This window comes from Parambassis ranga, chromosome 14 (genome assembly GCF_900634625.1).
Source record: "Parambassis ranga chromosome 14, fParRan2.1, whole genome shotgun sequence".
In the NCBI taxonomy this organism is placed as follows: domain Eukaryota; kingdom Metazoa; phylum Chordata; class Actinopteri; family Ambassidae; genus Parambassis; species Parambassis ranga.
In genome coordinates, this window is record NC_041034.1 from 12,454,732 (window position 1) to 12,479,046 (window position 24,315).

The 24,315-nt window shown below is 41.5% G+C and overlaps 1 protein-coding gene across 1 annotated transcript; it reads left to right on the top strand.

Annotated features, from left to right (window-relative positions):
• The first annotated feature begins 6,791 nt into the window (after positions 1-6,791).
• LOC114446211 (voltage-gated potassium channel subunit beta-2) lies at positions 6,792-22,090 on the top strand. Its single transcript, XM_028421697.1, has 14 exons — positions 6,792-8,161; positions 16,568-16,611; positions 16,691-16,728; positions 17,022-17,101; positions 17,305-17,349; positions 17,989-18,033; positions 18,119-18,162; positions 19,190-19,276; positions 19,392-19,477; positions 19,563-19,683; positions 19,766-19,860; positions 19,989-20,109; positions 20,556-20,644; positions 20,733-22,090. The coding sequence occupies exons 1-14, from the start codon at positions 7,827-7,829 to the stop codon at positions 20,820-20,822; spliced, it is 1,320 nt and encodes a 439-aa protein (XP_028277498.1). The 5' UTR covers positions 6,792-7,826; the 3' UTR covers positions 20,823-22,090.
• Positions 22,091-24,315: the final 2,225 nt, after the last annotated feature.

The following is a 24,315-nucleotide window of genomic DNA, read 5'->3' on the forward strand; positions in this document are numbered from 1 at the left end:
TAAAGCACCCACCCACACACACACACACACACACCCAAGTCTGTTCCCCTGTGGGCCCCCCCATCACCCCCCCACCCCAAACACCCACTGTTCCAGCCTGCTGTGGAATGACAGCCCGTCAGAACTGACGATTATACCGTGAAAACATGACCACTCACGGTTAGCATTGACCCCATGAACAAATGTGTGTTTTTGCCCTTACATTATGACACTCTGCAGGGCTATGAAGGCCTCTCTCATTGTGTGTGTGTGTGTGTGCCTTTTTAAGAGCCCATTTAGAAATCTGAGTAAGCACCATATGGTTATGATTTAACCAGCATCTGGACACAATACAACATACAAAGTATAAATTGTGTGTGAGTGAGCGTAGTTTTGAAAGTAATCTGATTACTGAAGTACAGCCTAATCCTGGGCATACTCTCCAATTTTACAGAGTTTATATGGAGGAGCAATGACCACCACACACCCGAAGAATCTACACACACACACATACACACACTTTTTTTACTGTGTAATGGGCTCCCTCTAGCGTGCAGAAAGGGCCCCTGTTTATTCCAATACTGAGAAACAATTACTTGGATTGTTTTGACGCACACAGCCTCACTAGTATTTGGATAAGTTAGAATCTACAGAAATACAGTCCCACATTCTGCAGCTGCAGTGCAGAGGCGAACTGAGCAGCGCATATAAGCACACTCTGATCCAGCATCAGTCCAACTTCGCTATCACAAACCTGCCGTCTGACACGATGAGCGCGTGTCACGCCTGCAGCACAGCATTATATTGGCTGATTAGTTTCGTCTGCCACAGTCTGTGCGCATGGTGCTCTCAAAATCCACTGGCCCGCCTGCGCCACAGTGTGGATTTAAAAAAAAAACCCCGAAAAACAGACGGAGACATGCAGAGCAGAGAGAGAGAAAACATCATGTCAAATTCATCACAGATCCTAATCTATCCACTCAGCGAGCGCCCATAAAGCTGTTTTATTCCTGGGTGCTACGGCTGGCGCGTTTAAACTGTTCACGTCTGTCTCCTCGATCACACCGAGGAGTCGTTTCAGTCAGTTAAAATGCAATTTTGTTTTATTATGACTCCTGCACGGTAACTTGGAGTCAGCCGTAAAGCAGCTGCGCTGCTTTGTCGCCCCCTGGTGGCGATGACAGGCTGTTGCATCATGAATGAAAAGTAGTGTCATGTTTCTCAGAGGAGGAACCTTCAATCTCAACACTTATACTTCTCCCATCCCTTATCAGAAAAAGAAATACATAACATTTAAAATACTATAAATACACGTATTTATGCTTCACACACAATAAATACAAAAACACATAGAGCTATACCATCAAACATAGGCTATAAGTTGTGTATAATTATTAATCAACAGTATTTTGGAGTTTTTGTGTACAAAATGATTTAACAGGCAGGTAATGTGAGAAGAAACCAACATGTCCTCAATTATACAAGACTTCAACCTTCAATTATAATAACCTAGTTATGTATTTATGCCAGCTGTCATGCCAAAGCAGCTCCAGAGATCAAAATAACCTTTTCTCATTTTTACATGCAGAATGAAAATGAATGAGATTTGAAGCCAGCCTCAGGTGGCCATTTGAGGAACTGCAGTTTGAAAAATAAACATACAATCCTCCTAACACACAAAGGACTGATTTTAATTTAAAACATGACCCTAATCAACTCTTAACTTTTGTCGGATTGTAACAGTTTTAGATTTATCCCTGTCACCCTGTCATAAATAGTCACTGTCTTACATGGGATTGTGATGTTTTGTAGCAGAGTGATTTTTAAAGGTGTTTCTGCCACACATGGAGAAGAAAATGTCTCCATCTGCTGCATTTCTGCTTCAAACATCTGACTGTACACCGTGTACAAGGTGGAAGAAAATAGCTTGACTCCATATTTCTGGGTTACTATATTGTTAGACTGACTAAATCTATCTTTGCACAGTTACGCAACAGATCTCTAAAACAAACTTTGCTGTTCTAACCCAGATATCTGACAGTTATACAATGTGGACACCAGGATCGCTTTAAAAAAAAACCCAAATGCATTATTTCTCCATCTAATGCTTGCCTTGTCATTATAATCCCACCACTTTGCACTTGTGTGGAGGCTAACATGCATTCAACCCTGGGTGCAATTTATTCCCCAGAAGACTGACCTCCACCCGCTGCATGGATGACCGCGGTCAATCGAAAAAGCGATTATAGCAGCTTAATCCCAGATGATCTCTGCCTCTAAAAGCTACTGCTGCAAACACTTAGGAAGACCATGACCACCATGACAGCTGGAAGATGAAGATATACAGTTCAACAGATGAATGAGTGAGTGGTCAGTCAATGAGTCAGTGATACTGATGCTTTCATTCATTCATTTATTGAGTCATTGATAGCTTTTTTAATTCAACATATTTATGGCCAAAGAGCAAAACCTCCTATCTGAAAAACAAACTTTTTTGAAAAAAATCTTCTGCAAAATCTTTTTTTCAGAATGCTATATATTAAATATACCCAATATAAAATACACTATTATCTATTAACACATACCAACAAGGTGTTGATAGGAGGCCATCCAACAATATTCAACAATTGAACAATTCAATTCAATTCAACAATTGTACCATTGAATGTTCAGAATCATAGCTCATCTTTCACTGAGTGGAATGAAAACACTGCAGTTTATTGTTTAGACATATGATATGAATTCATTTTTGTTCCCTGTGTTGTTCCTGTCTTTAAGCTGGGACTTAACAGAAAGAGATTAGAAGGTAGATTTCTTTGCATAAACTGCTGCAGAGAAATAATCCTTTTCATCATGAACTGTAACATCCTGTGACTCCATATCTTTCCTGTTTGTGTTATATTTTTATTCACACCATTTCATTTCAGTGCACACAGGAGCCGTCCTGTTCTTCTTCATGAATGGCCCGTCTGTGGTTTAACATTTTTCTCCCCCCTCTGGTGGGAAGAGGTTCACACATCTTGTGTGTGAAAAAAGAGTCACTGGGGAAGGGGTTTGGCTCGCACACCAACCCCAACAGTAACGCTTGGAGACGGCCTAAAGCTGGCGCCAGGCTCCGAGAGGATGCCACCATCACTTTGTGCACACAGGAGCTGGAAGGAAGCTTGGTTATGATGACACTGTCACTGCAGATCAACTGATCAATTATCCACGTAGGTGGAAAAAAATCAGTACCACTCAGTATCTGAGGGAAGGTCAGAGAGATGAACTATCAGAGCCTCTGTTGATTCAGATTATGTAGTAGCCACAGAAGTCTGATACTTCATCCGGGCGCTCTCTTAATCTCAACAAATGTAAGCTGCAGGGCTTCAACACAAATCCCTCACTATCTCTCCTTTCAGAGATAAAGAGAGAAAAATGCTGATTGCTTTCTATCCATTTTTACTCAAAGACGCACCTCACATCAGCAGGAGTCATTGTTTGTGACTGGGTGTTGCTGCTGATTTGTTAGGACTGGCTTTGTTTTATTTTGGTTTCAGACTCCACAAAGGAGGAATCCAGACTTTTTGATATTTTAGAGGCGCTTTAAGTTCTTGATTCTAACAGTTTGATGTCTGACATCCTCGGGCCGGATGTTTCAAATCTGCATTAAAATAGCACTGTCTTGTTTTTCTTTTTTTAAATTTTGTAACTCAGAAGCCTAAAGTAGGTGTAGCAGTGTAAAAACAGGGGAAAGAGGAGAACGATTTTCATCAGTTCCTGCACTTCAACAATGTTTGCCAGCCGTGGTGGGACAGGAGGAGGAGGTAAAGGGGGGAAATACTCAGTGGAGGACCTTTATGGCATCAGCAAAAAGCCCAAGGCGTCGTCCTCCTCTGGGAGCATTGTGGCCAAGGCTGGAACCAGGAGCCACAAGAGCACGGAGCAGAGGACTGAGTCAGAGGCCTTGGCTTCTCAAATACTGGAGGCAGCGCACAGGCTGGTGGAACGACGCCGGCTGGAGCTGTACCTGCGAGAATGTGGCCTCTCCCTGGCCGAGTGTGAGGCTGAGCGCTCTGCAATGACATACAGGTGAGAGGGGTCGAGGCACAGAGAGGACACAGTGCAAGTCAACAGATCTGTATATGTACACAAAGCTGACACACATGCAGATTTAATAAGAAGCTGGAGTTTTAGCTCCCTGGAGGGAGAGGCTTCAGGACGAACTTAACGAGAGAGCACTCAGTCATCTGTGGATGATCTATTTAAATAACATGGTTAATATTTTTACTAATATATTACTAATGCATGAATGTAGTAGAGCATTTGAAGAGGGTGTAATTGAAGGCTCTGAGTGGAGACATCTTTTATGGGTAAAAAAAGATAAGATATATATATTTATATATATATTTTCAGGTTTTTTATTCTCCCCACTGGTGACCTAGAAAGAAATATCAGGCGTTTGATGAGATTTCAAAGCTGCTGAATAAACGTGGTAGGACTGCAGAAGCAATCCGCTTCTTCAGGGTCAGAAATGGTCTCACACACGCGTCATTGTCTAATTTCAACTTCCGAAAAGGCTGCTGGATGGGGTCAACAGCAGCGGTGCAGAAGTTTAGGGTTAATGATGCATGGTTAGACAGCAGGGGACATGCAGTTGGTTGTTGCAGGGCTGGCATTGCTCTTTAAATTGACTATTTTGGGACACATTAATGTCAGTTGCACTGACCCTGATATTTATATTAGGAATTTTGTACAATATTTAAGTTTAATATACAAGATTATACTGATTTGATATATTTGGGCTTTGGCTGTTGAAAAAGATGGCATATAATACATTCATGTTAATTTTTTTACACTGCATGACATTTCATTTAAATGCACTGCAACCCAACCTCACTCACAGTGTGATAAGACTCCTGTTAAGTTGCCTCTAGGTGGCAGCGTCCCCCTGGTGTGAAGACAGTCAGCCCTGTGACACAAAACTGACTCAAACAAGAGCAGGAACACAATCTGCAGCCTGGAGGGTGTCATGTATAATCAACTGGCAATTTCAGAAAACATGCATCATTCATACTCAAATCTCATTGTAACACATAAAGGCAGCAGACAACTGAAAGAAGAGAATAACTTAGCAGAGTATGTGATTACCACCTTGGGCAGCAGTTCCTGCAGCCTCTGTGTGCATGTTTGGTTAATTTGCCAGCTGATGCATCACATTAAAATCCCTCATGACTGAAAATGATTACTTGTGATCAGCACAGAAGCTGATGGCTACCACAGAGGTCTCCAGCATTCTCCACATCTGCTGCTCTCCAAAGGATAATTTTGTTCACACAGGTCTCAATGTGTGATTATGTCTTTAAAATTTGGACGTATGTAAACACATTCAGCACAGTTTTGTCAAGAGTTATTCCACCAAAAGCATCTTTTGAGTTGCAGTTCAGTTTTCTTTTTTTTCTTGGAGGATAAATGCCTTTAAGCCATATATTAAATGCACATTTCATGTTGAGGCTCACCACAAACAATTCTCAGCATCCTTCATTCCCTGTTTTAGCCCGAGTGAGGCAAAACAACGTGTCACAGTGGGAGCTGCGTTTCCTCTCCTGCTTTGTTTTATTTATTTATTTATTTATCTAACCAGATGTTGAAGATGTTAAATGAAAATGTAGCTAAAGGGGGTTTCAGATACATAAATTCAGCTTTTAAATATGAATAACACTCAGTTTTCACATGTGCAGCCTGCTGCTTTTGACGCCTCTCCATAAGACAGATTGACATCTTCTCATTTCCCTGAGACTTTAATTTCGTGGGGCTTTGTGGCGGGGTGAACAGAGCTACATCATAACCACAACTTCTAGATGTGGAACATTACAGTGAAATGAAGCTCCAGTGCTGTCTGAAGGCCTGGTGCGTCTGAGGCAGAGTCATCGCTGCATAAAGTGATGGACATTATCTGGAGTGAGGGTGAAGGTTAAGCCCATGTGGAGATAAAGATTTAGTCAACGTGATTCCAAAGAAGGCGCTTTAACAGGAGTGGCAATCATAACACCTTCTCCTCTTTGAAAATGTCACAGTGGGTGGAATCCTTGCCTACATGCAGCTGGAAGCTTCCCCGCCGTCCCAACTCACACTGAAGGGTTGAATTCAGAAGTTACATGCTGCCGTGCAATCTGCTCTGGAGACTGCAGATTGATCCAAAACCACACTTCATCAGAACTGAGATGATGAAGTGTGTGTGTGTGTGGCTTGTTAACACTGTGCAACTTTTTGGATTGACAGTCTCCTCTAAGGATATGGCAACATAGCTTAGATGCTAAATGGGCCTGAAGGCACTATTATCATTGCCTGGCTAACAAATGACACATCCATTTTATTCTCACATGATGTGATGTGATGCATTAAGAACTGATATGGTGCGCTGTGTTGGGATGTGATGTGACAGAAGTCATAATAATGGTTGCACAGTTTTGCATTGAGACATGGGTGTGGTAAGAAAACAGAGCAGGGGAGAGAGAGAGAGAGAGAGAAGGGGGATCCACGTGTAAAAAACGAGCACTCCTCCTAATTTAGTATGGAAAAGTGAATACATAAAGAATTGATGTGATGTGAAGGCTTTTGTGTGCAAATATATAAAACATGTTTTGGTGAGAGCCCATTAATATAAGCTAGTGTGAGGATGTGATGAAATGTGTGTGTACACCAGTGTGATGAAAAATGTAGAGATCACACCCCAGAGAGTGAGAGAGAGAGAGAGAGAGAGAGAGAGAGAGAGAGAGAGAGTATCGCAAACCCCCACACTGCTTGTGTGTCGTGAACATTTTGGAGGCTGTGGAAAAAAGGCGGACTCTGAGCTGACAAAATGATGCTGAACCGGAGCCGAGAGGTGGCATCGGGCGTTTGAAATGTCTGCTGCAGCTGATTTTGGGGCCAGTATGCCGGCATTTTTTTCAAATCCGTGCACCGTGAAATTCTGTCGAATAACGGGAGAGCTGCACAGCTGCTGCCGGTATGTGAACTACTTCACACACTGAAGGTAATACACACCGGCTCCGTGTGTTTTTTGGCTGAATTGGTTGCTCCTCTCTCTTTTTCTTGCATCAATTTGATGCTGCGTGAAGCTGCTGGGCGATGATGATGATGATGATGCATCGCTTGTGTTTGACTGTGTGAATTCATATTAAGTCTGTTTCTTCTCGGCAATGTAAAAAAACAATCGAGACAGTCTCTGCTGCGACAAAATAAAATAAATAAATAAAAATAAGAATGCCTTATTTCGACGGGAAGTGCGAGGATGCCTGTAGCTGTGATTGTGTCATTGCTGCGGCACACACTGGAGCTCCTCAGCTCAACACAGACTCAACTAACCTCAGCTGAAGAGAGAACTGCAAGCTGGCAAGTGCTTTATCACCCAACATAAGCCATAGGAGCCTGTGCATGTATGTGGGAAAAGGCCGAGACTTCTCCAGGGAGGCATCTCTTGCACTGAGGTTTTGGGGCTTCCCAAAGAACTGCCACATCCCCAAATTCGTCTGAGGACTGCTGTGAGCTTACAAGCTTCCTGATGCTTTTTGGAGAGCAGCCCTGATGCATCTTGTGAGTGTGAAAACTCTAAAAGCCTTTTTTGCCAGGGTTCTGCATCACCAGACAGGAGACAGAGCAGACGGTAACTCTGTGTGTGTCATGTTAGAGGCTGGACTCTCGCCTGCTCCCTCCACCTCACAGCCAAAATCTCTGACCTGCCCTGTCTGAGCCCTTTTTGTATGAGCATCTCGCCACAAAAACAGCACAACAGGAAACAGCTTGTAGACATTACCGTCTGAGTGACCCTCTAAACTCTTTAATAGGAGACACCGGAAACAGTCAGGATGCAGGTGTCCTTCGCATGCACTGAGCACAACCTCAAAAGTCGCAGTGAGGACCGACTCTGTGGCCTTCGCACTGCTCCACCTCCAGGAGGAAGCAGTGGAGGAGTAGGGGGAGGTGGTGGAGGAGGAGGTGGAGGAGGAGGCGGTGGTAGTGGAGGAGGAGGAGGAAGCGGCGGAGGAGGAAGTGGTGGAGGAGGAAGTGGACAAGGAAGCAATGGCAACTACATCTCCCAAGGCTCTGTGAAGACCAGGGAGGGGTCCGGGTCCCGCCAGACCCCACAGGGCCATGCCCACATGAAGGAGGCCATCGGGCGCCACACCAGTATGAAGTACAGGTGAGTATAGGGCCCGATGAGGAGCTGAGGGGCTTCATGGACTCATCAGAGGTCTGGTTTCCCAGGTTTCCCTGGTATTAGATTATCATAATGAATATGGCAGGAGATTCTGAGTCTGTCTGTGCAAGTGAAAGTGCTTTGAGGTTAACTTGTCACATCATGCCTCCTGTACCACACTGCCTACATATCCATTAGCCCGCTGAGAGAGACCTCAGTGAGTGCAGTCATTTCTCTGACATTATAAAAATTTGACATTTGCTCTTAAAAAAACGCTTACACCCATGGATGTAAAACTGCTTATATAATCCATACCAAACAGCCATAATGTTATCTCGATGAAACAGACACAGTATGCATATAGGAGCATTCGCTTTATGCAGAGTTCACTCTGGCCTCTTGCTCATCACAACAGATTAATACAATGACTGCCTCTAATAGCAGCTTCCCTGAAATTACCCCAGGACACCCTGGGCTTTTCTAAAAGCATTTCATTTTCATAAAATAGTGTTGCAGGCGAGCATCTTTGGCACAGAACACCACACAGCCATGCAGGTCTGAGTCATAACACAGAGAAAAGAAAAGCACAGCGGATAAACAGCAAAGAAAAGAAAGTCATGTGTGAGACAGATGTTCATGCAGCTCCTCAGAGCAGAGGACAATAATGCACATATACATAAAGACACTTTCACATCACATTACTCTGAAGCATGTCACATGTTTCCTTCATTTAGACTGTAAAATTTAATAAGTATGAGGAGACTTCTAACGACCTGTTTTCCTTATAATCAGGTTGATTGAATTGCTGCCATTCTCCTCAGTCAATTAAGTTTTCATTTAATAGGATGCTTAAAAAAGGAATGAGGGACAAGACAAATCTGGGATATCACCACAAGCATTTTCTTTATCTTTAGAATTGCATACATACTTGTGATTAGTTGGATTATTCTGGTTGTCTTGGAAAAAAGTGTCACTAATAGGGAGAGCAGCAGCACAATATGTCTATACAGCATATGGCCAGCTCCAGTTGCCATTGGCAACACCCCAGGCATTGCCTTTAGTTTTTTTGTCTTATTTTCTAATCAGCCAGCACTGCTGTCGCTTATCAGTCCTTTCTGCTATAGCTCGGAGCTCCACGGTCTGGTTGTGTCTTTGTGGTGCTTGCATATTCATGGATGTACATTACAAAGTAGTAGATGCTGGAGATGTGTAAGCACCGAGACCAAACAAACACTCCGACAGAACCGGGGGTGTGTGAACGTTGATCTCATCTGCATCCCTGTTTGGTTTGACTGCATGTTTTGTAACATCTACCCCCCCCCCCCCAATCTCATTAACCTGAGTATGCATCACTCACCGGCAGGTCAAAGACGATGGCATCTGCTGCTTGTTGTCACTGTGTGACCCTTTATCCCTTATATATTGATTTTTATTATATTATTGATCAAAGTTTATAACTTATTCCCATTAAAACACACATGTTTTTTTACAGTGCACTGCAGCGCTCTGGTGTGCATGTTTGTGTGCAGTTGTTAAGATATAAAAAAAAGTTGTCGGAGGACTGACTCTAGCAGTCAGTTCTGTCACTCAGCAAACAGGCCGTTTCTATAGCAACCAGGCCCTCTCCTTTCACCGGCAGCAACCTGGTAAGCCAACCAGGGCTGTTTACCTAAGATTATCCCAAAGAAAAGTAAACATATGCAACTGAACTCCTACAAGTCTAATTCAATTCAAAATGTAATTTAATTATGGTCAAAAATATGCAACAATAATTGCATATACACACACTTTCATACATTTTAAGAAGAGAAATCTGAACATTATGAGTCAAAGGCTTGTACAGAGGGGGATGTCCCTTTTTATCACTTCATAAATCAGAAGACACTGTCAACATACATCTCCGCCATGTTTTTAGGAATAAAATGTTATATAAACAAGGCTATGAATTATATATGAATAAAACTCTTTAAAGCCCTTCAAAACTGTATTTAGATAGAAATCAAACAGGAAACTTTGGGTTGTGTGCGTGTGAAGAAAAAAGAAAACATCCTTTAAGATAAATTTATATATGTATGATGGAATATTTATATTATTTATAATATTTTAACTGTTTAACTACATTAAAACTTAATTTTACAAATACATATTTTTTAATCTGATGTGTGCATATATTAATAAACACCTAAATTTGCAACAAGAATATTATTACTTAGTCTCATTCAGCACATTAAAAAAACATCCATGCATAGGTTAAGCTGTCATATATCCAGCAGAGATTTATCTGCATCTGTCTCTCACAGATTTGTTTTTTGAGGCCATGGGGCACTTTGTGTCAGTGGCAGGAAGTTGGATCCATCTGTCTTAATGCATGAGTGAGTGATGAAGCATGTGAGTACAGATAGGAGTCAAACATTGTTTAAGAGTCAGGCATAATGTTGGGTGTTGGCTTTCACTTAAGGAGAAAGGAGCTCAGGAGTGATGGCTGAAAATTTAGCAACACGTTTTTGTGCAGTACATTTATCTCACAATTTGGCAGCTGTTATAGATTGACATAAAATATGCTGCTACTGGTGCACCACGTACACAGTGAACAAACTACACAATGGAAGCAGAACAGAAAGAGAAATGTGCTTTTATAGGTGATATCCCACAGAGAAAAGTGCTGCAATAATTACACATGATGTTCAGTTAACCTGTTTAGAGCCTACATGTATTTGCATTTGTATCAGGGTGTGGAGAGCTCTGACATTCAGCTGTGCAGAGAGGTGCTGCCGCTCTCTAACAGAGTACACTTGAACAGCGAGGTTTAAAAGGCTGAAATCTCAGCAGCTGATGAGGTAATGGTCGAGTCGTTGGCCATGACAAACGGCCCGGTCAAGTTTTACAGATATATTGTGGTCATTTAGTGCTGAGAGATTGTCATCCAGCCTCTGTGTTTCTGTTCTCACAGCGTGCCCATCGTTACGGTCAAATTATCATCTTACCCTTTTAAACAGTCTGAGGGCACGGCGACGTCACAGCTCCTGTCTGTCTGTCTATCCCACACTGTCAACACACAGAAGGCAGTTCCCACATCATTGACACCTGCTGGCCTCCAAACTGTTCAAACAGTGAAAAAAAAGCATGCATTTAACCGAGTGCCGTCACCCTCATTATTAATCAAGTGATAATTAAGTAAATTGGCCTCGTAATGTTGCCATGATGAATAATCAGTGGAAACAAACGATGGTTTGTGTAGCTGGCAGGAGGCTGCATGCAACCTTGTTGACCTTCAACTCTCCTTTCTCTCTTCGCTCTCTCCTCTCTCTCTCTCTGGATTTGTGTTCAGTTTCCAGTCGACTGAACAGATTAGTGACTCACTCTGTGGTCCACCAAGTTTTAAGCAAAGTCACACAGTCTATACACTTGCTTGATTTCAGTCTGGCTCGTAATCTGAACGTATCCAAACTGTGATCTTTTTCTGACTGCTGAACTGCGCTGGTAATAATTATGAACCCTGGAACCGAACATTTATTTGTAGTAGCTGCATGTTAGAGACCTAAGAGTCTAAACTGCACTGAGAAAAGTACATAAAGCAGATAACTTAATCTCTTCAGTATGTGAAGTGACCTCTGGGTCAGTGTTGTTTGACGAGGCTTACATGTGTCAATAATTGACTGCATGGCAGCAGCAGTCTTGTTCTGAAGCATCATAATCAGGTCCAGAAAATCCACATCACGTCTTCATTCGGCTGTCTAGTCAAAGTCAAAGTCTGATAATGTCAGAAGCAAAGTCATCATTGCATGTTATTACAAAACTGTCTCCAATATGACTGCTCCCACAGATTTATCATGCATTTCAAGTCAATATTTTATGCCATGCTGTATATTTGTTACCCAGGTTGTCTTAACTTAAATTGTCCTCTTATACACTAAAGCCACATACAAAACACCTGTCCCCAACATGGCCATTCAACCACTACCTGATTAAATGGGCAGCCAAAAAAGGACATTTAACACATTTAGCACTAAATAATAATATATATTTATAATATATATATTTAATTCTGCTGGTTGCCAGGTTAGCAACGTCACAAACTGCAATTCCTCAAATGGCCACTTGAGGCTGGCTCCATCATTATAAATAAAAAAAATGTACTTATTACGTATTAATTTGTTATTTTAACACATTCAGCAGTGGCATTTAAATAGTCACGCACAGGAAAAAGTGACTGAATTCATTGTGGCAAAGCAGTTAAAATGATTTAAATCCCAGGGAAGCTAGAACACGGGGGAAACTTAGGGATGACACTCAGAAACACCTTAGTGACTGCATTTAGTCATTTCTAATTCACTGAGCTGTCTTTCATGAGGCAGCAGGTCAGGAAACTGACGTATCGTTCAAATATTCATCTTCATCTGACAGACATAAAACAGCAGCACAGCACGGTGAACTTTTCAAACAATGAATTTCATTAACATTTCAACATGTTAAGATGACAGATTTGTTTTTTTTTTGTATTGCTGTATCGCGTTTTCTTCCAAACATGTCTTTGCTATTTGAAGAAGCGCTGCACATGTCGCTGTGTCCACTCCCATACATTGACAGGCTTTAAAATCCCACTTCATTACATGCATGTTCAGTTAATAGGAGAGTCACGACCACTAATAGAGTGTTGATAAGCAGCAGAGCCGCTGAGATGTGAGAGCCTGTCTTTGCTCACAGCATGTGTATTTATAATTAGGGTAGACCTACTTTTCTAACTGTTTTAATACAACTGAATTAAAACAACATCACATTACATAAAAACCTTTTTGTGAGTCTAATGTTGTAAAAAGAATTAGCAGACTGTCAGATTGTAGACTTGGTTCTTGTCTCTCAGAGACAATCCAAGCAAAAAAGATCTCACTTAAATTGGTACCTAGCCACACATATAATGAAAAACAAAAGACAGTGGTTGAATTGTTAAAGAAATTAGAACAATCCTTTCAGTGCATGTGAAACGTGTCAGGAGTGTCATCAGCTGAGAAATGGCAAAGAAGCTTGTTACAGATAGAATTTTATGTTTAATATTGTCAAAGGATCTTTTCCAAAAGCTAACCTAGTAGTTCAGTTGCTATAAGCTTTGCCAAAAACTTAAAAAAAGGGAATATGCATCTGGAAAAAAGGTATAGCCACCACAGTAACAGACCATTGTCTCTTCTCTGAAGGTCTGGTGCTGGGCACCTTTTCAACCTCTGCATAAGTCTTAACATAGTTTAAACCTTTTCCCTTTTTTGATGGGTGACAGACCACAATAAGACAAGTCTATGTCCCAGGCTGTAAACACTGGACATTTCAACAACATGGAAGTCTATGGGGATTAACTCATTTTTTGAGCAATCCTCAAGTGGCCAAGTTGGCATGTTAAGTTTTTTTTCAGCCTCAGAAGTGTATGAAGATGTGTTCACTGATGCCTGGTTAAGTCAATGTAACAAGATTATATTATAGGAAGGAGATTCATACAGTTTGTGCATTTTAATTTGTCTCTTAATAAGAGTAATGAAACAGACGCACATCTCAGGAGTGAGAAAGAAATAATCCTCTAGTTAGGGTGGGCTGACAGTGAAAAGCCCCAAAACAGTGCATACAGCATTATTAAAAGAGAACAGACAGTCCAGAGTCTTCCCACAGTTTGTGCTCAGAAAATGCATGTATAAGCATCCATCCACACACACACACACACACACACACACACTCACACTGACGTGAGTGTTATTAATATCTAGGTGTGCTTCCCTCTGGAGAAGAGCCTGCTCAGCATGTGTGTGGTGTTTTATGACAACTGCAGGAAAAAAAAACTCCATCATTTGCACCTAACCCTCTGTATACAGTGTCTTCCTCCTGTCTCAGGTGAAAACTAACTGTAAATGTCAGCACAGGTTAAAATGCTGACTACACCATGACAGAGCACCTGTGTGCCTCCTCCTCTCCCCCACCATTAATAATGTATGGAGGGAACAGCCGAGCCCTTATAATCACCTTGTTTGGAGATTGTGATTTATGGCAAAAGTAAAAAAAAAACAAAAAAACATGGGAAGGCCTCCTTATAAAGGCTGCAGAGAAGCATCTGTGTTTCTGTGTCCCCTGCTCATGAGTGCATTCATGCATGTCTGCATGCAGATCTGCGCCTGTGTTCGAGTACAATTCTCATCAAGCGTGAATATTCACGTGAAAGCATTGACCGGCCCCATGCACTGATGCTTGAACGGTGAAGATTCCACACAACATTCGTCAAATCCACGTCAAGTGAAATATAGGCTGTGTGTGTGTGTGACAAAAAACGAGAGTGAGAGATTGTGGGAGACACTGTCATGAGGGAGATAGTGAGAGGAAAAGAGAGAGAGCATGTGTCTCTCCAGACTCACTGATAGTAATTTAGCAGACTGCAGCACTGCAGAGAGCGGTGGAGTTGAGAGCAGGGAGAGGAGAGGAAGAGGGGGAGGAGGAGAGGAGGGGGTGGAGGGGCAGCCAGTTGTCACACACAGAAACAATGACATCCTCCATCCAGCCCAGAAACAACACAAATCCTACAGTTCACACAGTAGTACATGCTAGTTCCTCCTGTCATGATGTGTTTACACACCAAACATGTTAGCACTGAGCACATATATACACAGCATATTGAATATAAGCAGTGAAACAGAAAAAGGCATGCATCTGTGTTAATGCTTGACATCCTCCCAGTGCTGACTCATGTTTTGTTGTTGAATGTTGTGCATTTGTCATCATGGCATGATTTGAAAAGGAATGTTTGAAAAGGTGGTGAACTGTTTTGTGACTGAAGTGGTAAATTAATATTTTTAACTCGCATGTTTCACCAGTGTGATGAAGCTTCTGACTAAATAATACGCTCTACATAACATCTTCTCAAAAAAAGAAAAATAAGTTTTTGTGCTCTTTAGGGATTATAAGGCGTCAACATTTATATGCAGTCAATGTACAATGCGTGTCTTACAAGCTATTTTTATCAGTTTTGAGCATTTGATTCACACATGAAGCGACGCTGTCATTTGGCCAACCTTGTCAAAAAAAAACCTTTTCTGTTGTTGTTTCTGTGTGAAGTCCAAGATTTACAAATGCCAGCAAAACCAATGAACAAAGATATTTAAATATGTGATTTCAAAAACCTCTCTGAAACGTGTTTTTCCCATGTGCCTCGTTTGTATTTACTGTTCAAAGCGTGCGAGAACACTCAGAGCTGTCACTGGTTGACACGTTTCTTCACCTGACCTTCCACCTGTGCGCTGTTTTGACAGAGTTTAACGTAATGACACAAACAAAATGCGTTGTTACACCCACACGCGGCGCGCGCGCACACACACACACACACACACATACACACACTCACATGAGCAATGAAGCCTTCACATGGCACAGCACACACACACACAGTGGGACATAAATGCTTACATATGCAGGAATCTAAAAATAGATTAAGGTCGGGCATTAAAAATAGACCAGGATAATAAAAGACGGACTCGTTGGACTGAGTCTAAATGCTGTGACAGTCTGTCTTTGTGCATTTGGCTATTTGGGGAGGACGCAGGCAGACAGGCAGACGGGCAGAGAGGGGAGAGGCGCTGGAGATGATGAAAAGACGGCGAGCAGCGAGTTGCACTGCAGTTCTGCTGCCTTTCCAGCTGGCTCCCTGGCTAATTAGAATGGGGGAGAGCACACATAGAGGAGGAGGAGGAAGAGGAGGAGGAGGAAGAGAGTGAGCATGAAGCCTACATCATTTTCAGCTGTACATGCTCCTGCGGTCAGAAATGCAGCTCTCTGTTTCTCCCTCCCTGCCCTTCAAAATTCAGCTGTCTGGATAATCAGATGTGGCATGCTGGGTAATGGACTCCTCTTTAGCTTATGGAGCATTTTGGGCCATTTACTGTACAGACCAGAGAAGCTTTTACCGGGGTTCTGTCTGAGCTGAGTCCTGTCCCCTCCAGCTGTTTCACTGACCCACTGTAATACAATGAACTGCTAACATATGAAGGATAAAAGGTCAATTGTTCAGAAATAATTAGACACAGGCAGTAATTTAACCACAGGCGAGAAGGGCTCTCACTCAGCAGCTGAAGTGGAGGAAGTAGGAACACTAAGCAGTTTGGGCTGAGGGTGCAAATCATACAGGATACCATGATAACAATACAGAGAGAACAATAAATGGTTAATGTAATATGATAAAATAAGGTTACAACTAAAAAGAAATTCCATATTTCCTGAGAAATGTGGCAGAAAATATGAATGTATATCAAATGTATATTTTACTGCACAGCTTGGCCAATTTGCATCATCATTCAGGATTATTTAACTCTCACACATCACTGTACTTATGTGCAAATGTATCTGCCTCCTGCCTCCTCTCACAGACTGCTTCTTCTTATTCCACAGGAACCTGGGGAAGTCAGGCCTCCGTGTGTCCTGCCTTGGTTTAGGTGAGTTGACTTGAAAATATTCTTCTCCAACTCAAACCACTTAAAACAAAACAAACTGTCTGCCTCTCCTCTCATTCAGGCACTTGGGTGACATTCGGATCACAGATCTCTGACGAGGTGAGAGCTCTGTTGTGTCTCTGTTTGTGTGAGAAGTCATTTCCCAGGCTCCTTTGCTCATACTGCTTTTGTGGAAAACAGCTTTGCACACTTTTGAACGTACATCTCAGTGTTTTTCAATTATAGAAATGCTTCAAAAACACACAGACTTTAAAGCAGCGGCTGGCTGAGATTTTGTCTGCGCCTTCTACTGTCTTATCCTCCCTGAATGGTGCCCTTCATGAACGACCTCTGGGTAATTGGAATTTACCCATCGTCTCCCTCCCTCAGTTTCAATTTTTGTGTTCCCTCAGATGGCTGAAAACCTGATGACCATAGCTTATGAGAACGGAGTGAACCTGTTTGACACGGCAGAGGTGTACGCCACGGGAAGGTCAGCCCTCACTTTCTACCAAAACTTTTGTTCTTGTAGACTGTTTTATTAAACCTCTTCCTCTGCTTCATGTAATGTAAATGTTCTCTGGAGGCAAATGATACCTGTGTTTTAATGTCTTCAGTGTTTTGTAGAATCCTTGTATGACTTCATGTTGTTGTTTAGCATCACCTCATCACAGTCAATGATGTGTATCTCTGCAGAGCGGAAATCACTCTAGGGAACATTATTAAGAAGAAAGGATGGAGGTGAGGATACTCAGTTTTCCTGAATGCTATTATATCACTAATGTCTTTTTAAATAATCTCAAATAATCCCTCTCTAAAATGCACTGCAGTGCCAGATGTTTTTATGATTTGGAAGAAAAGCACCATTAAATTATCTCAAGGGAAACTCATACTTTTTAAAAACATGTCGGGTTTTAGCCTCAGAAAGACTATAAAAGGATAAAAATGTTTCCATGTGGAAATAAACCCTCAGCTCACAATATCTGGTGGGTGACTCGGCCAAATGACAAACTAAATTTGTTCAAGTATATATTTCAATGCCAAGTGAACCAACCATTTGTCTCAGGCCAGATATTAGTGCACTTCTGGTGATGGTACACTGTGTCCACTATAGCTGCGATTTAGTCTGAGCTGGGACTGATGTGATATCTGACCTGGTTTTGGTACAAATCCTCCTGCATGAATATTAACAGGGTAGTATGTCTACTAAAACACTTGATGCTGGCTCCAAAAGTGAGTCAATCCCCACAGACCCTCATGTTAAGATGTCCAACTTTATGGTGAAATAAACACATTCGGGCCTTACACAGGCTAATTAGCAGAAGTTAAAAAAGGGATTATGCTGCTTAAATGCTCATGCTTGTAATTCTGTCTTTGCAGACGTTCAAGTTTTGTCATCACAACCAAAATCTACTGGGGAGGCCAGTAAGTATAACAAACTGTTTTCTTTATTCTTTACTTTCATCATTGAAATAAAAGATCAACAGAGTGTATTCTCATCACTTCACAGAGCAGAGACAGAGCGAGGACTCTCCAGAAAGCACATTATTGAAGGTAGAGTGTGAAGTTTCTACATCCTAACTACAAAGTTCCTAACGGGAAGCTTCAGAGCTGCACATATGGTTTAAGGTCAACAGCAGTTCAGATGTCTCTTTGTGCCCTTCTGTTGTATATAGAATGTTTCCCAGGGTGCATCAGTTCAGACTGTGAGCATCGTGAGTTGTGATGAATCATTAGATGGCCTCTTAATCTCTGAGCGCTGTTTGTCCTGTGCATTTAAAGAACCTCCATGTTACATGTCACAGCTAATCCATCAACAGACTGCTCAGGTCAAATACATTTCTACACTGCATCACACTAAGATAAAAACAAACATACCAAAGCTGTGATAAATGATGGCGTTAAAGAGAGACAAGCTGGGATGTTGCAGTGTCTTCAGATGTGTGTGGAAGTACAGAAGGTCAGGTGAAGGAACATACATGATGCCCCCACCCCCTTTCCTAAAACCCTTCCAAAAATAATTCCTAAAAAAAAGCTGAGAGGCCGTTGGCCTTGTGAACGGTCATCTTCTTCTTTATCTGTTTTGTAAGAAGCGCGGCCTGAGGGTGACCATTCACTGAAGAGTGGAATAGCTGTTGTCAGAAAGCTTTTGAAATGAAGGTCATTGCGTAATAAGTGATCCATGTGCAGCTCTGAAGGTTCACAGGCATGCAGGGACCATGGTTATACTTGGACTTATACTGTACATGTACGTCTACTTTCATTTCACTTCCAAGTCAAACATCTAACATAAAAAAGTACACATGGTGACATTTATTTCTATTTCTGTATTTATACAACTTAAAACTAGGTCTATATTGTTGTCTGCAGCAGCCATGCTAGCCATGCTGTGGCCCCCTGTCTCATGTCAAACTGTGTAATAGCCTCCCTGCTCCACAGCCAGCCACAGTTTGATTGATTAAGACTGTAAAACTGCAGGGTGCCTACCATTCTTTTCATGCTCTTAGCCTGTATAGATCAGCATGTAGAAATAATCGCTGTGGCTAAGTCAGACTCTTAATATAATAACTGTTAATCACAGGTTTAAGAGGATCATTATCAAGACTGCAGTTGGATTATGTAGACATCGTGTTTGCCAACAGAAATGATGTAAACAGTCCAATGGAAGGTCAGTTTCAGATTTTTTTTCTTGCAGATATAATGTATTGTTTTATGAATTTAAAAGCTGCAGTGAGTTGCCTTAAAGTGGCGAATATTTAAATGAGATGTTGTGTGATTTGCAGAAATTGTCAGGGCCATGACATTTGTAATAAACCAGGGAATGGCCATGTACTGGGGAACCTCTCGTTGGAGCGCCATGGAAATCATGGTAAAAAGCTGACTGACCATTCTGAAAGTTTCACGCTGTCAGCTTTTTGCATAAACGCTGATTGTTTCTGTCTGTGTGGCAACAGGAAGCGTACTCAGTGGCACGTCAGTTCAACCTGATACCGCCTGTGTGTGAGCAGGCAGAGTATCATTATTTCCAGAGGGATAAAGTTGAGGTGCAGCTTCCTGAACTCTACCACAAAATCGGTCAGACATCCACAATCTCACAGCTCTCTTTTAAATTGAATGTTTAAATTTGTTCCACTCACACATTGCCTTACTTCTGCAGGCGTGGGAGCTATGACCTGGTCTCCACTTGCTTGTGGATTAATCACGGGAAAGTACAGTGATGGTGTACCAGAGTGCTCCAGAGCAGCGATGAAGGTCAGTTTGATTTGACCAGCACTCCTCTGGGACTCAAAAATCAACCTCGACTCTAACTTATCAGTGGAGCAATAAAGCATAAAATCAGTGCTGTATCAATGATTTTCTCCATTTTGGTCCTGATGCAGGGATACCAGTGGCTGAAGGAGCGGGTGAACAGTGAGGAGGGCCGCAGGCAGCTTGCTAAGATCAAGGAACTCCATCTACTGGCAGACAGACTGGGCTGCACTGCTGCACAGTTAGCCATAGGTACCAACCCATGCCGTAAACAGATGTAGTGTGACTGTAAATTAAAGATTAAAATGTTAACATTAACTCATTTTAAATGTGCGTGAGTGATAAAGCCATTGGTTGAAACTGAGTTGCATGCACACAGGAAAAAATAGAGCTTTGATTGATTCTGCACACAGAGATCAGAGCTCCATTTAATGCATCACACTAATGTTTCCTACGTGCCTGCATCTGATCAATGACCTTATTAGTTAATTACATAACATCATCACATTGAATCAATAATGTTTATTTACCTCACCACACAAGGTGAAGCTGTTTCTTGGGGTCATGGTGAGGATATGCTGTTTAAATTCCTGCTCAGATACGTCACATGTTTAATTTGGATGTCGGAATTCAGCTTCTTTACTTTGGTTATCAGTGTGCTAACAGAGCATGCATTGTATTTGTATTTTCTATCACAGCCTGGTGTCTGCGCAGTGAGGGAGTCAGCTCAGTACTTCTGGGAGTTTCTAATACAGACCAGCTACTCGAGAACCTGGGTGCCCTACGGGTAAAAAACAAAAGAAAACCAACAAAACAAAACAAAAAATGTGCTAAAGTTAAAACTGATTACCATCCTCCTTCCTTTTTTCTTTCAGATTTTATCCCAAATGACCCCTCAAACCATCACTGAGATTGATGCCCTGCTTGGAAATAAGCCACACTCAAAGAAAGAGTCACGCGCTTGAAGATGCAAATCTGAGTGACAGATGATGTTTCAAGATGACGGAGAAGACTACGACAACGGGAAACATCGCTTCTTGCTCTGCTGTATACTCAACAACTTTGCATGTCCTCTGCAACATTATGCTTCCAGTATGTACGCACATCCATTGTGCACAGTACATTGTATCATGTATGAAAAAAAATAGAGAAACTCTCTAAATTGTTGAAAAAAAACCAAAACAGGTCATATATTTGCTCACTGTCGATTGTTCACAGACTAATTTCTACAGGAGGGAGGCTGAAGCAGGTTAGAGTAAAATGTTTAAGAGTGTTAAAATGCAACTTTACAGCATGAATGGTGCTTTCATTGGACATGTGAGTCTCCTCTCCTTCGCAGCAGCTGCCTGTTATTCTGTATGATGTTTAGTACCCAGCAGTCAGAGAGCCAAAGGTTAGCACTCATGTGTCTAACCTTACATTCTCCCATAGTGTGCATGTGACTGGTCTGCCACGCTCACTGCTTTATTTGCAGGGTTGGGAACAAAGGATTACTTGTACTTGTCATTATCTGAAGAAGAAAAAAAGCTAATCCAGTCTGGTATTACTAAAAAAAAAACACATGCTTTTGAAGAAAATAAAATATGATTACAGGCATTAAATACATGTTAATTCTGGTGCAAATTACTTGAGGGGAAAATAACCTAACTTTCCCAACCCTGCTGCTTTCTCAGCAATGTTTTTGCCTCCTCTGTTTGTAAACTGTGCGCATGTCCCTTTAAGAGAGAATAGCCCTAACAGGGTGTAAATGTGGCATGGCTTTTATGGCTTATGTAGATTTGCAGTGCCCTTGTAAGCCATTTTTATTTTTTACTCTAAAGGATCAGGCAAGTTTGACCCAGGATCCGTGCTGCTGGGCACTCTCGCTTTAAAGACTCTCAGCAGTCTGCAGACACTGGCTCTGTGTGTCCATCTGACATATAATCTTTGTAATGTCCTAAACTGTATCAAAAGACATCACTATCAATGATGCCATTCTTGTGAAGAGCTTCACTGTTCTTGAATCAGAGGTTTGAGGCAGCTGGACTTTATGGAAAGGTCACTGGTCGTCTGGCACAAAGATTTGGACACACTGTGTTTGAACTTGTAGTTTTCAAATGATAGGAAATAGTTAAATAATAAGTCTGAGTTTAACAAATGTGATGACTCTTGCCACAGGTCACTTGGGGTAAGATTTAGCAAATGTACTTTTTTTTGTGGAAGCCTAAAAATATAGCTTCTCTGCTCATTTCTCTGGGAGTTCTCTTTCTGCATTGTTCCTTTGATTCTTACACACATGCGCGATGATGAACTTTATACTGTGCACTTCATGTCTCTCCCTTTAGTTTTGTATTGATTTCAATACTTTGTAATGTGAAAGATGTGGGTGGGGGTGGTGGGGATTTGTTCCTTTTGTGATTTCCCATGAAAACAGCACTAATCTCCAGGATGGAGTTTTTGATACATGAATTTAGCTGGCACAAGGTTACATTGTACTGTAAATAGGCTTATCTGTTGGCAGTGACACACTGTAAGAAGAACCATGAACGTTTTCCTGAAGGAGCCGCTCTCCTCTGTGACTCTGTGATGATGTGCAGTTCCACTGAGCGTAGCTTCCAGTGTACATATAGATACTTCAATCAAACCTTAAAATGTAACTTTGCCTGCATAACTTATTTATTTTAACTGTCTTGCAACAAAGAGAAACCAAAAGAGAGAAGAGACAACTCCTGCTGAATGTATCACATCTGTTGCTCAAACTTATATAAGGGACAAAAGCACATATCATAGTCCAACAGTTGGTTCTTTTTTCTGTTTAAACCTGTTGCATAACAACCTGCAGGGCAGTTGTGCAAACATTTACATTAAGGATTTGGCACAAAGGATTCACACACTTATTTCTGATGTGGCCACCTGTTTATGGAAGTCAGATGACATTTTGTATTTCATAACCTGAACATATAGGTTAATCACATCTGTTATGTTGAACCTTACGTTTAGCCTTCCTCATTAGCTAAACCTCCATGTTAATATTTGGAATAAACTGTTTATTTGTGCATATCTATTATTTATGAGTTTTATCCAAACAGAAGTTCCAGAAGATATCATTAACTAGCACATGGGCCATTACTCTCAATGCGCCCTACTATAGTCCTATAGATTGTTGTTTGTTTCTGTATATGTGTGGAAATCTCTGGAACCTGGAATGATTTTTGCAAAAATGATGCTTTGTGAGTCAGGCTATATGAAAAAATTAACTTACTCTGAACGTAAAGGGGCACAGAGAGGCTTACTAACAACAAACATACATAAATGTTAGGATTTTAGTGTTGTCTAGAATTGTCAGAAAACGTGCCACCAAAACAACCTCAAGACATTTTTTTGTTCCATGACAAAAACATACATCCTCCCTGTCACAAATACATTTAATGATCATATTTGCACTGATGACGTATACACTGACTTATGTTGCGTAATCAGATTTTTTATTTAGCATTTTTGTGGACAGCTCTTTTTTGTAAGGCAGACGTGCATCTTAAACTAAAATCCACCATTCATTCCCTAAGCTAACATTTACTAGTATAATATAAACTAGATAATATTCACAGCATGGTGCATATTTTTAGAGCTTATCAAGTCTGCTTGCTACATTTCTGAGCCCACAAAAACATGTATTTGACAATGGAAAGGAAAAAGGAAACAGGTACAGGTTCACCCTAGAAGAGTGATTTTCCTTCCTTCCTTCCTTCTGGTTTAGTTTGATGACCTTTGTGATGGATGGCCTTGTTTTGCACTTACTATATTTGCACCAAAGGCTCAGCTATAGTTAATAACTGTTGAAACATAAGGTGATACATTAGGATTTCATTGCATCAGTAATACCTCTTCTTTGATTTATATACAAACTAAGGTAGATTCAAAGACTAAATCTCACTTCAAATGAGTTATTCCTCATTCTCACATCCTTTATACAAGTTTCATCACCTGGTGGCACCATGTAATTGGAACAGGTGGTACAAGGATGATATCACAGCCGCGTGTCCGGCACTGTCTGGACTGCTAAAGGAGCAGTGCCTGCTGGGACAACACACATGCTTACTGCCAACAAAAAACATCTGTGACGCCAACACTGCTCGCCTTCCTGTGGTTTGCATCGGAGTGACAGATGAAGCATATGTGCTGAAAAATGTAGTCTGCTGCACCGCCCACACTATCGGAGAGAAACAGGTTTTTGCTGTGTGATTCATCCTTTGTGTGAAGAAGCAAGTTGGACAAGGTGATGAAAAATAGAGAAGTGGCCGGTCGGCTGATAAGCACATTTGAGATCCGCAAGCCCCCGCATCTAACAAAGCACACTTCATACACTGCCTAGGTGCTGTTTTTTTCTACCGGAATGGAGATTATATTAGATCAGATCACACCCACTGCTGAAATCCCAAGTAGCATGTAGCCACTGCTGTTGCACAGATGTCGACCTTA

Excerpts from the sequence above, each read along its gene's own strand:
- LOC114446211 (XM_028421697.1), top strand. The coding sequence starts at position 7,827 with ATGCAGGTGTCCTTCGCATGCACTGAGCACAACCTCAAAAGTCGCAGT. Across the intron at positions 18,034-18,118 it reads AAAATCTACTGGGGAGGCCA|AGCAGAGACAGAGCGAGGAC; the intron begins GTAAGTATAACA and ends ATCACTTCACAG. Across the intron at positions 19,861-19,988 it reads GCTCCAGAGCAGCGATGAAG|GGATACCAGTGGCTGAAGGA; the intron begins GTCAGTTTGATT and ends GTCCTGATGCAG.